At 39.4% G+C, this 12,096-nt stretch overlaps 1 protein-coding gene across 4 annotated transcripts in view; it reads left to right on the top strand.

Annotated features, from left to right (window-relative positions):
- LOC122871025 (copine-8) overlaps positions 1-12,096 on the top strand; it is a 91,073-nt gene that overhangs the window by 64,769 nt on the left and 14,208 nt on the right. For all 4 annotated transcript variants that reach the window (XM_044185541.1, XM_044185540.1, XM_044185542.1 and 1 more), the window contains exons 14-16: positions 8,003-8,049; positions 9,238-9,419; positions 10,210-10,337. In XM_044185541.1, the coding sequence (XP_044041476.1) occupies positions 8,003-8,049; positions 9,238-9,419; positions 10,210-10,337 (357 nt within the window). The remainder of the gene's footprint in view (positions 1-8,002; positions 8,050-9,237; positions 9,420-10,209; positions 10,338-12,096) is intronic.

Below are 12,096 nucleotides of genomic sequence, written 5' to 3'. Positions count from 1 at the left end.
ACAACAATAAAGCCTTTGCTAAATCCATATCCACATGCAAAATTGCATTAAGAGATTTTTTTTGTCTTGTTTGTAAAGACAATGTTTGTGCCTCCCAGGTTGTTGTTTTTGATTCACAGCTTTTGTCATACTCATTTATAAGCCAGTGAAAAAGAACACCGATCAATATGCTATTGATTCACAGGGCATTGGGAATGCACTTTTAAGATATTGGATAGAGCTATGGAATATGTTTAAGAAGATGAGTGCATGTGTGAGAGCTGGCTTTGAAATGCATGTGTGTACTAACACCACGTGTCCTGGCATATGTTTACTCGCTAACTTCTAATGGAGAATTCCCGTCTCAGTGCACTCCCCACACACAGACCACGTTCTCAGCAGCACTGTCAGTCAGAGAGCACTTTGAAACTCTCAGGAAGAGGGTGGGTTTTTTTTGGCAGTGCTTTGGGAGTGTGAGCTGGGTGCTGTTACACGCTTGTGTGGCTAAATTAAGTGCCAAGTGCTGTCTCACTGTTTGAAACCTAAATGGACTGTAATGGTCCAGTTGCACTTACTCCAACTGCATAATGGGCAGACTGTGTATTTGTGCGTAGACACACAAATGCATGCACTCACACACAAAAATGTGAACACACCCATGCTTGCACATGCAAACACACGCATTCCTAGGTACTTTCTCACTTGTGCAATTCCCCGAAATCCTTTGTATGTCTCAATCTTGTTGGACTGTCTACAGGTATTTTGTCAGTTTGCCAATCATCTCATTCTATTTCCTTGTATCTCTTCTCAGCTGCCCTCCCTTCTTCTCTTCTCCCCACTACTCTCTTATCTTCTGATTGACAGCTGTTTTTGCAGCTTCAACCCGATCAGCTAATTGTTCATTTGGACCTAGTTAGGAACATGATCCACTGGCAGCATTAGCATAAATGACTGATTTGAGGAGGCTCCATCTCAATCCAGAGCATTGCTGCTCTTATTCTTTTCATTCCCTGTGATAAAGCATTAGTGCCACCCATGGATTTCAACAAAGAGGCCTCTATTCATGAGCATGAGGATAAAAATGAAGAATTGTTGGCTATATCTTCCATTTTGAGCTGTGCCTTTGAAGGCAGCCCTGTCACTCATAGTGACAGATATTGTTTCCCCTTGTTTTGGTTTGTGAATTGAGTATTGAAACCAGAATAGAAGCAGGAGGGAACTCTACTGGTATTGAAATCACTCTGAGAGGTTATCATTAGATAGAGGAGCAGACACTCAGAATCAAGACAAAGATTTGTAAAAAATCAAATCTTTGAAAGGAACCCAGATGTTTTATTTCTTTGGGTTATACTTACCCAACGTTTGGGCTAATTTGATTTAATTCAGGTATTCAGGTAGGAGCTGTTTATCTCTCCTCTCCTCTCCTCTCCTCTCCTCTCCTCTCCTCTCTCTCCTCTCCTCTCCTCTCCTCTCCTCTCCTCTCCTCTAGCCAGATGGACGCTGTCCAACCAGCAACATCTGTTTGCATATCATCAGGAGAGGTCACTTCACACAACCTCTGATGCTGTTTTTAGGCCACTTAGTGCACTCATGCATACGTTTCCCTCTGGCACTTAAAAATAAGAGGAAAGGAGACTTCTTGTGAACATTTTGAAACGCTTTTTGTCTTAAATAGAACATTTTATGGACGTTATGGACCGTGACTATTAATGTGAAATATTCTGACTTTGACGACTCCTAGTGGTCGCATCAATAAAGATTCTGCTGCAGACGGCAATGCATGCGGAGTATACCGAATACTTTGATGCTATAATCACAGAAATATTTAACACATAGCCGATTTTAAGAGTAACACTCTGAACAGCCTCTGACAGTCTTGTTTTTGCTGAGCTCCAGTGGTTTAACTTCTCATCTTGCTGCAGTGGTGTATAAGTGTGACATCACTGTTGGGTGTGGTTACAGGTACAACAAAGCACACTTGTGAAAAAGGCCTGAGATTTTCAGCCTGGTGTCAAGTTACTATTTAAATGTGTAAGAATATAATGAACAGAGGAAGATTGATGTATACATACATACATACATACATACATACATACATACATACATACATACATATATATATATATATATATATATATATATATATATATATATATATATATATATATATATAGATATATATATATATATTTATAGAATACTATTTAGTGCTAAGTGCCACCTCAAAACAGTGTGTCATTAAGTAATTCTTTAAGTAAAATTGGGTTGATATTCTGCATGATTCCTCTTCCAGTAGTGAAAGTTACCTTGCTGCAGGAGCGATGTGGACGAGACAATCTTTTTACAGTGTAGAAATGAGATGCTTTGAAGATTTAGGAGCGACATTAGAATTCAGCCTGTTCAGTCAGCAGGAAAGCTTATTTGAATGTAGTGCACAACCTCCTCATCAGTCCACCCCCCTGCTGTGCGGTATTTTGTCATATTGGTTCCTGGCTGTGTCACTGTGAGCTTTAACAGCGGGGTAGGATCAGTGACTGACAGAAAACCAGCTGGTAAAATGGCATTCCCCCCGCACACCAAACACATTATTATATACTGTACATACTACACACAGAGGCTCACACACACCATTCAAAATGAGCATGGTTCTTTTATCACAGTCCTTACTGTATGTACAACATACTGCATGTATTGTTTTGTCTCCAAGACTCAGGGGATCTTGTCCAGATGAAAGAAGGATTGTGGGAAAGGTGTTGTCATGGTCACATGCAACACAGCATGTAAACACACTCTAATACACAGATTGACACACACAGAAACACATGTGTGTATGCTGTATACGACACAGAGAAAGAAAGGCCAGGAAGTAGACTGCGTAGTGAACCTGATGGTCTGTGGATCAGATCAGATCATCATCATCATGCCTGTGCCAAGAGTCATCACTTTTGGATGTGAAGGAAAAAGGCAAACTGCTGAATGCAAGACCTGCAGATCCTTGACTTTGGATGTCTGGCCAGATTTAAGGAATAAGACGGGGTATAAATCAGTTAGAAATGACTGTATCTTTGCTCTGACCAAATAAAGTGGACTTTAGCGTAGCTAGTATGCAGCCTTTAATGTACATTTGACTATATATCCACCAAATGAACCCTTTTCCCCATGGTTTCATGTGTCTTCAGCGTAAATACCCCAGTGAAGATAAACAGGGGAAACTTGATTTTAAGTATGCGTGTGTAGAAATATTTCTGCTGAAGTCAAAGGTTTAGGTAAACTTGCCAAGAGGTGGATTGTAGCCATTTAAGACTGGCGAATAAAAAAAAACAACATTGTGACACGATAACGGTGGTAACTGCCCTTAAAAGTGTCAGAGAAGTTTTCCTGTACCTTCAGGACACAGAACGATAAGGTTCAGTTTTTAAGGCAAGCTAAAGCTCACATCTCACCTCCCTCTGCTGAAGCCCAACCATGTGATGTTGTGGTTAAGACCACTGCCTCTGAAAATTCCTTATCATACCTGCCAGAACACTTTGCTGCCTTTCTGGTTTGAAAGGCAAAGCATCGCTGCAGATGTCCTTTTGCTGCTCAGGTGTCTGTTTGTGTGTTCAGTACAGGGTACTGTTACAGTACAGTTCTGGTGAGTACTAAGAGTTTCATGTAAATCTAATGTTGGCAAGAGTGTGTATGACTGTTCACCTACTTTCACTTGTTGTGTTCTGCTTGTTAGAAAACCCATGATCCAGGATATAAGTTGAGCACTCAAAATGATGGCTGATAGACGTATCAGCCGTATTAAAAGCTAATGAAAAAAATCAATAAATAATATCCTTCCGTGGCTCTTTGGTCTGTCCAGATGTTTGTAAAGCAAGTTTAACAAAGTTAGAATGGCATCCTCAATCCCTTTGGCAAATTACTTGCTATAATTACATACTTGAACTGGGGAAGCTGTGATGTCATCAGTTTCAAATCTGGCATACTTTTCAGTTCACTTTTTTAAATATACAATTTTTTTTTAATTAATAAATTATAATAATATAATATATTTTATATGTAGAGTAATAGAAAGGACAGCAGTTGATTTCATGCTAGGTTTGCCACTGTATTACAAACAACAAGCAATACAAGCAACTTGATTGTACAAATATATACAGTACAGACTGTATATATACAGTATCTATCTATCTATCTATCTATCTATCTATCTATCTATCTATCTATCTATCTATCTATCTATCTATCTATCTATCTATCTATCTATCTATCTATCTATCTATCTATCTATCTATCTATCTATCTATCTATCTATCTATCTATCTATCTATATATATATAGATATATATTTTCGTAATGTACAACACAAGAAAAGAGTGTAACAAGGCAGCAGATTTGGCCAGTAGGATGACATCCAGAAACACACATCACCGGGGAAAATCCCAAGAGCCAATAAACTGATGTCTCACTCAAATTCTTGTGTGATTAATGCAGAGGATAGAGTTGACCTTTTGGAGAGTGTCCTGTGTTCTGTTCTGAATATTAATATTCTCTCCATTTGGAGTCAAAATAATGGTGCCAAACATTAGGGCTATTATTCAATTTGTAAAGCAAGAAACTCTGACATTGACTTCCAAGTCATCCTGCTAATGACTTTGAATTTTACAGTCTCATCGCACAAAGTGATCACAGTCAAACTGGTTTGATGATGTTGACCGATACTGGTGACAACAATTGCGACTCACTTCAGCCAGTATCCTCTGTTTTGGAACCCCTTATGTTGTTGCCAATTGCTGCTTTTATCATAATTTACTTGACGGCTTATCATATTGCTGATGTAATGCTGACAATGTTGTTGTTTTGTGCTGACGTTGCAGAGTGATGTGTTTAATCAAGCACCGAGCTCCTCCTTTCCATCTTTTCTCTTGTCTTTTGGCATTTTTTATTGTCCGTCCCACATTTCACCTTGTTTCTCTGGCTGTTCCTTCACACTCACACAGTTGGAGTTCCTCTCTCAAACTTTGTGTGTGTGCGTGACAGAGAGAGATTGGGTGGGAGAGAAAGAGGGCATGCATAATTTAGGCTGCTAGGCTGCAAGCTTGTCTGTGCCAGCGTGGGGAACTGGACCAGAATTCACTCAGATATCCTCTCTCTGCCCACTTGTCCTTGCAGCTGTCCCCTAGAAAAGCAAATTTACTGGAATTTTCTTGTTGTCTTCATTATGTTGAGGAAATGAACCATCTTATTAAGCAATGTATAATCCAGCTTTTGTCACTTTACGAAACGTCACTGTAGGGTGAGAACATTTTTATCAACTTTTTATCAGCTTCTATCAGCATGACTTTGGACGTTGTCTGATTGTGTTTTAAACATTTACTGTACATCCCTTAAGAGGTTGGAGAGTTTTGCTTCCTAATTGAGGCACCATGCAATTGTTGAGTGTTTGACTAATGTGTAAATGACCAAAATTGAAGTTAATTTTTGATATGAAACTTGCAGCAAAAGATGCAATTCAAAACATAACAGAAAAAAGCCTCAAAATATGGAAAAATAATCACTTTTTCAGGCCTGTAAACTCCAGTGGGATGAAAAGGGTGACAGTTCTGAGAATAGGGCCGAACTTTGCTTTGCAATGGACCATTTTCAGTGTGCCATGCGTGGCCGCTGGGCCAAACAAAGCTAAAGTAGTTAAGCTCACTTTGGACAAAGTTACGTTACTGAAGCTCAGTTAAACAGCAACATTTCAAGTTACAGCAACCGAAAACAGTTTAATTTCAAACATGAAGTCAAGCAGGTGCCTCAAAGAGGAACTACACACTAAAAAAAAAAAAAATTTTAACAGATTTTCTCAAAATTGCAAGACAGACATTCGTCATTAAAACATTAGAATATCAAACAAACTCAAGAAGCAAAGACTAGCCCACTCAACGCTGACTGAGCTCAACTCTAACACTGACGGCATCTGAATGACTTTTTTTGGGAGCATAAAGTATGTGGCAGGGCTCTTCTCCCACTCTCTCTTTGTTCCTCCTCTCATCTTTCAAGCTGCAACTCTATTAATATCTGTATGCTAACATGCAAGGGCAGCTCCACACCCCAGGCCTTCTGGGTTTCCTGTATTTTGAAAACCCCAAACATGTGGGCTGATCATTAAATATCTCTTGAAGTTTTTCTCTGTCTCCCTCCCTCTCTCCCGTCTCATTCTGTCCCCTCTGGACGGCACAGTGCCTGCGCTTCACATGGCCTGCCGAGGTGACAAAGATGATGAGCTACTGGCTGTTTGACACTATCTGAATACAGGAGATGTGTGTAAGGTAGATAGGGAAGCTTTTGCGTGTGTTTGTGTCTGTGTTTATGTGTGTGGCAGCGGGTGAGGATTGGTGTGAAAGAGCTGTGACAGGCCGACAGAGCGCTTAACCACATCCTGTTCCTGCAGGTTGACAAGTTAGAAAATGTTTTGATGAAGAGAGACGTGCCACTCTCCCATGCTGGGTGCTGTGGTGTGTGTTGTTTGTCTCTGTCTTGTTTCATCTCTCTTTGATCATGCTTCTTTTTCATCATCTCTATCTCTTTTGTCTGTCTTTTCTCTCAGAAACCACAAAGTCCAAAGTCTGTGTGAGGCAGAGCATGAGCCAAAACACATCCAATTAGGAAGTTAGCTTGTAGATAGATAAATTAGTGACACGGACAATGTGTTTTTAGGTCTTATCATCATTCAGAACAGCTTGATCTTTACCTACAGGCAAATCATCAAAATGTCGAATATGTAAAGATGCAAAATGCATTATCTAATCTAATATCCACATTCCCTTGGACAGTGACTTCTGAGTTGGTAGCCATGTTAGCAGCGCGGCTCTAGGGATGGCAAAGTCGGTCGGTCCACCACTTTGGTCCAGACAGTTATTGGATGGATTGCCATGACATTTTGTACGGACATTCATGTTCCCCAGAGGATGAAGTCTAATGACTTTGGTGATCCCCTTACTTTCCCTCTAGCGCCACCATGAGGTTGAAATTTTTGCTTTTATGTGAAATGTCTCAACAACTATGTTGTTGTTAACTTGTATGGATTGCAGTGAAATTTGGTACACTCATTCATGTCCCCCTCGGGATGAATTGTAAGATCTTTGGTGATCCCCTGACTTTTCATCAAGCCATCATCAGGTCAAATCATTTTATTTGTCCAGTACTTGCTTTTATGACCAAATACCTGCAAAACCATTCCCATCAGCTACAGCTGTGCTTTGCATTTAGTGTTAATTAACAAATGTTATCATGCTAACATGCGAAACTAAGATGGTGACAATGGTAAACAATGATGTTTAACAAATGGGTGTTAAACATCAGCATGTTAGTTAACATTGTATTTGTGAGCATGTTAGCATGCTGATGTTAGCATTTAGCTCAAAGCATCACTGTGCCTAAGTATAACCTCACAGAGCTGCTAGCATGGCTGTAGACTGTTAGTCTTGTTTGCCTATTAATGTAAGTCCCGTGATGATTGAGGTTTACAGTTATGTAACTCTGGGTTACTCAAAATCAAATACTCCATTGGTCTTTGCAGTCTGATTTAGCATTTGTAACATTTCACCTCCTGTCTACCAGAATGCCATTGGAGGCACATTGTAAAGGTTCACAGTTGAATGTAGTTGAATTGTGGGAGGAAAGTCAGGGTGGCCCTGGCTACTTTCACATGTGCAGTTGTTAAGGAGAATGAAGCTGTGTTATCCATTTAAAAACAACAAAACAACTTCCTCTGAGCTTGCATGGTTTGGTGTGAAAGCCTAGTCACTCGCTGTCTCCTCATCACTGTCACAGATAAAAGGCAGGAGGAACTCTGTTTGCACTCTCAAACAATGATCACTTTAACCTGATTATGTCTGCAGTTCATTTCTTCTGATTGTTTCTTGTTGGATCACAGATGTGTGTGTGTGTGTGTGTATGTGTGTGTGTGTGTGGGTGGGAGTGAGAGAGAAACAGAGAGGGGGAAAATGATTGTTGATTAATGAATCATCTCTCTGTTTTTTCTTCTCAGGACCCAGATTAACTTCACCGTGGCCATTGATTTCACAGCTTCCAATGGTGAGCCTCCCAGTAAACACACACATGCACACTTTGAATGTGCACACACACTCAGAGACCCACATAAAGACACACAAAGTGCGCTGAATGCCTAGGGAGCGTTTATTCAAATATATGCAGATGGGGAATCAAGTGTTTCCTAATAGCCCTCTCCATCACACCTGGCAGCTAAAGCTGAGTGCAGTAACATGCTACGATGGCCCTGATTAAGGACTGTGTTATCCATCTACCCTTGAGCTCGGTCCTAGCAGGACAGGCGGCGGCGGCAATAGAGACAAATGTCTGAGGTTGAGGTGTACTTGATCTTGTCTAGCTCTCCATAAAATCTCAATTGAGAATGATGGCTAATAGAGTTCTGCAGTTTATTAAAGCACAGCTTCTATAGCGATATGAAAAGTCATGTGCAGGGAGATCAAAAAAAGTTTCATATTAATATTACATTAACATAATTAGCACCTAATTTAGTTCCATCAGTGATGTGATGCATGGTTTTGTTGTCATACAAAATCACTAACAGAACCATTAGAGAACTATTTGTTGGTTGTTCATGGAATCACTGGCTGCTATATTGATCCACTGAACAACAAGTATTGGAAAGACATAAAAAGTTCGAGTGGCTTTTCAAATAGTAATAATGATACCCATAAAGCACCATTAAGCCCACTCAGGCTCTGACAATTCATGTAATTTACAACACAGATGGGTAATTAATTACCTGGTTAGGTTTTTTTCTGTTAGTTAAAAGGGATATCTACAAAAAATGACATTCTTGACTTTTTCATTTGACAGTTTTGGACTTAATCACTTCATGATTTTAAAGTTAAATTGGGTGTAATTTAACATTGAGCAAAAACTTGACTCAGCAGTTTCCTGAAGATCACAATTTTTACCAAAAATAACAAATATTCTCACTAACATTTCCAAAATCATTTTAGTAAAGATATGTCTGTGTCACATTTTCATCCAAATAGTAAAACTCATGCACTCACATAAAAGAGAAAACTGTTAAAATGTCCAAAGTTCATATTGGATTCTCACAGTGTAACCATGGCACCTTCAAGATTGTCTCAACCTCTTCTATTGTCCAAGCACATTATCATGCCCACTGAGTATGTGTGTGTGTTTGTGTGTGTGTGTGTGTGTGTGTGTGTGTGTGTGTGTGTGTGTGTGTTCCTTTGTCACAAACAGGTAACCCAGCCCAGCCCACCTCACTCCACTACATGAGTCCCTATCAGCTGAATGCCTACGCAATGGCCCTGAAAGCAGTAGGAGAAATCATCCAGGACTACGACAGCGATAAGATGTTTCCCGCGCTGGGGTTTGGAGCCAAGCTGCCACCTGACGGACGGGTCTCCCACGAGTTTGCCTTGGTATGAACAAGGGGGTAAAACGTGGAGATGTTTCATGCATGGGGTTTTTAAACCACCCATCTGCTCTCAAAGGGATGATGGGTGATCCAAGCTCAGACTGAAACACTCCGATTCAAAACCAGCAACATTTTTGAACTCAACCTCGTATTATTCATGAAAACTCATTGTACATGGCTCTTCTACTTCTCATGTTCTTCACAGCTGAGGGGTTTTTCCCTTTTAATGCAACAAAAGAGGGGTTTTACAACTCGCTGTTTAACAGCTAATTGTTTTCATCGGAAACATCAACACTTAACATCAGATTTTAAGGTTAATCCAGCAGAATTGAACAGCAGTTTACACCGACACTTGCCGACAACACAAGAACACAATATCAGTTTCTCTACTAACAGGATCCTCAATTGACCCCAATAGAATGATACTGTAAGTCATGTTGCATTTGTATAAAAAGTTAAGTCTTTGGAAAGGCTCCTGTTGCTAATATTGTGTTGTTTACCTCAGAGTCAATCCCATAGCTGAATAAAACAAGTTGAGGTTCATTCTTTGGGGATTGGTGAACATTGTACAACATTTAATAAGTGTATGCCCTGACATAACCAACATGACCATTTTTAGTTTAATTTGTATTCATTTCTTTACATTAAATTTTGTCACTGGTTTCAAGAGAAAACACTGGAATATAAACATTTGTTTGTTCCATCTGTTTCTCCTCAATACATCTGAAATGAATCATGCAGGTTAATGATGGTTCTCTCTTCTCTTCTCTTCTCCTCTCTTCTCCTTAATGCAGAATGGGAACCCTCAGAACCCGTACTGTACAGGTATTGAGGGTGTGATGGAAGCCTACTACCAGAGTCTGAAGTCAGTTCAGCTCTACGGACCCACCAACTTCTCCCCTGTCATCAACCATGTGGCCAGGTAACACACATACACACATCATTTATAGGAGTTCATGTGAAAATTGTTACATTTTACCAATTTTTCCTACACCCCTATCTACTCCAGTTAGTGGTTTCCTATGTTTACTTTTCCACAGTCTTATTTTTTGTTTTTCAATTTTCATTATACGACATGCACACTATCTTACACTTGCATATTTGCTCTCACTGCTTGTATAATGAACTTTAAATCATTTGAGTACTTGTGAAAGAACACTGAGTACATTTCACTCTGCGATTGACACTCAACATGTGTTTTACGGGTTTTGTGTAATAAGCTCCGTGCAGCGAGTGTTGCCAGGTAGCTAACAAGAGTTTGAGGGACAGAGAAAAACTAGGGACACAAACCTGAGAAAGTACCTGACAGCTGATTGCATGTTTGCTTGTGTCTCTGTGTAGACAAGAACATAATTAATGCTGCAGGACAGCCACACGGACATATGATCTAGACAAAGTTCTGAAATTAAAAAAGACATTAAGGAACTATTCATGCAAGTATGTAATTAAAGAGATGTATTCAAGTGAAGCCTCTCATCTGGTTACATCACAAATTTAAAATATAATTTACTGAAATCTTAACTGAATAGTTACACATGAAGAGGCAAAGGCACTGGAAATGGTGAAACAAGCAGTAATACAGAGGCAGCAGTTTACTTTTATTTAGCCTGTAATGTCACCTGAATACCTTTTACTCCCTTTTTCCATCAAACTCCCTTTATGAACTTCCCTCTTTGCTTTTGTCCACTTCTCTCTAACACGTTGTTGTTTTATTGCACAAACTAATTACTCATTTATATATACTTTATATACTTCATTGATATTCTCTCTTTTCAAAGAGCAGTTAAACATTTTGGGAAATACGCTTACTTGCTTTCTTGCAGAGAGTCAGATGATGTCACTATCACTGTCATGTCTTTACATTAAGTATGGAGCTGAAGCCGGGAGGTAGTTAGCTTAGCTCACTAATTAACATGTTGTATCTTGTTTGTTTAATCTAACCACAAACAGAACTTTTTTGGGGAGGGATATGAAGCTACAGCCAGGAGATAGTTTAGCGTAGAGACTGGAAACAGGGGGAAACAGCTAGCCTGGCTCCGTCCAAAGTTAACAATGTCTGCCTTCCAGAACCTCTTAATTAACACGTTATATCTCATTTGTTTAAACCACACAAAAACTGATGTGTAAAGTGTTTTTACAGGGGGTTATGTGTTATTTGTTGCACTTGAGGGGTTGGAAGGATTAAACAAACAAGATATATTAATTACTGAATTGTTCATTAGTGAGTTTTAGAGGTGTGGGTGGAAGGGGGATTTATGCTAAGCTAACATTCTCCTGGCTGTAGCTCCGTATGTAACTGACAGATATGAAAGTGGTGTAGATTTTCTTAACTCTCGTCAAGAATTATTCTTAATCTTCCATGTTCTCTTCCTCTCTCTCTTTTTTTTGTTTTGTTTGATCTTTTCCTACTGCATTGTCTAACTCTGGCCCACATTTATGTTCATGTGGATCTGTGCCATCTGTTACTAAAGCACTCTTCCTGGTCCATGCAAATAACAGAACGCAAAACACAAAAATCTAATTTAAAGTAGCAAACAAAATGTTTTAATCCATACAGCAAATGCAATACCTGCAAGTATAAAATATATGAGACACATTTTACTGTAAACCCCTAGCCTCTTTCAGTCGATCAATCGATTCAGCCCAGTTTTGAAGTACCAGACTAATCAGCACATATTCTA

This window comes from Siniperca chuatsi, linkage group LG23 (assembly GCF_020085105.1).
Source record: "Siniperca chuatsi isolate FFG_IHB_CAS linkage group LG23, ASM2008510v1, whole genome shotgun sequence".
Classification (NCBI taxonomy): domain Eukaryota; kingdom Metazoa; phylum Chordata; class Actinopteri; order Centrarchiformes; family Sinipercidae; genus Siniperca; species Siniperca chuatsi.
Note: the sequence above shows the minus strand (reverse complement) of the source record. Positions and strands in the feature narration are given on the sequence as shown.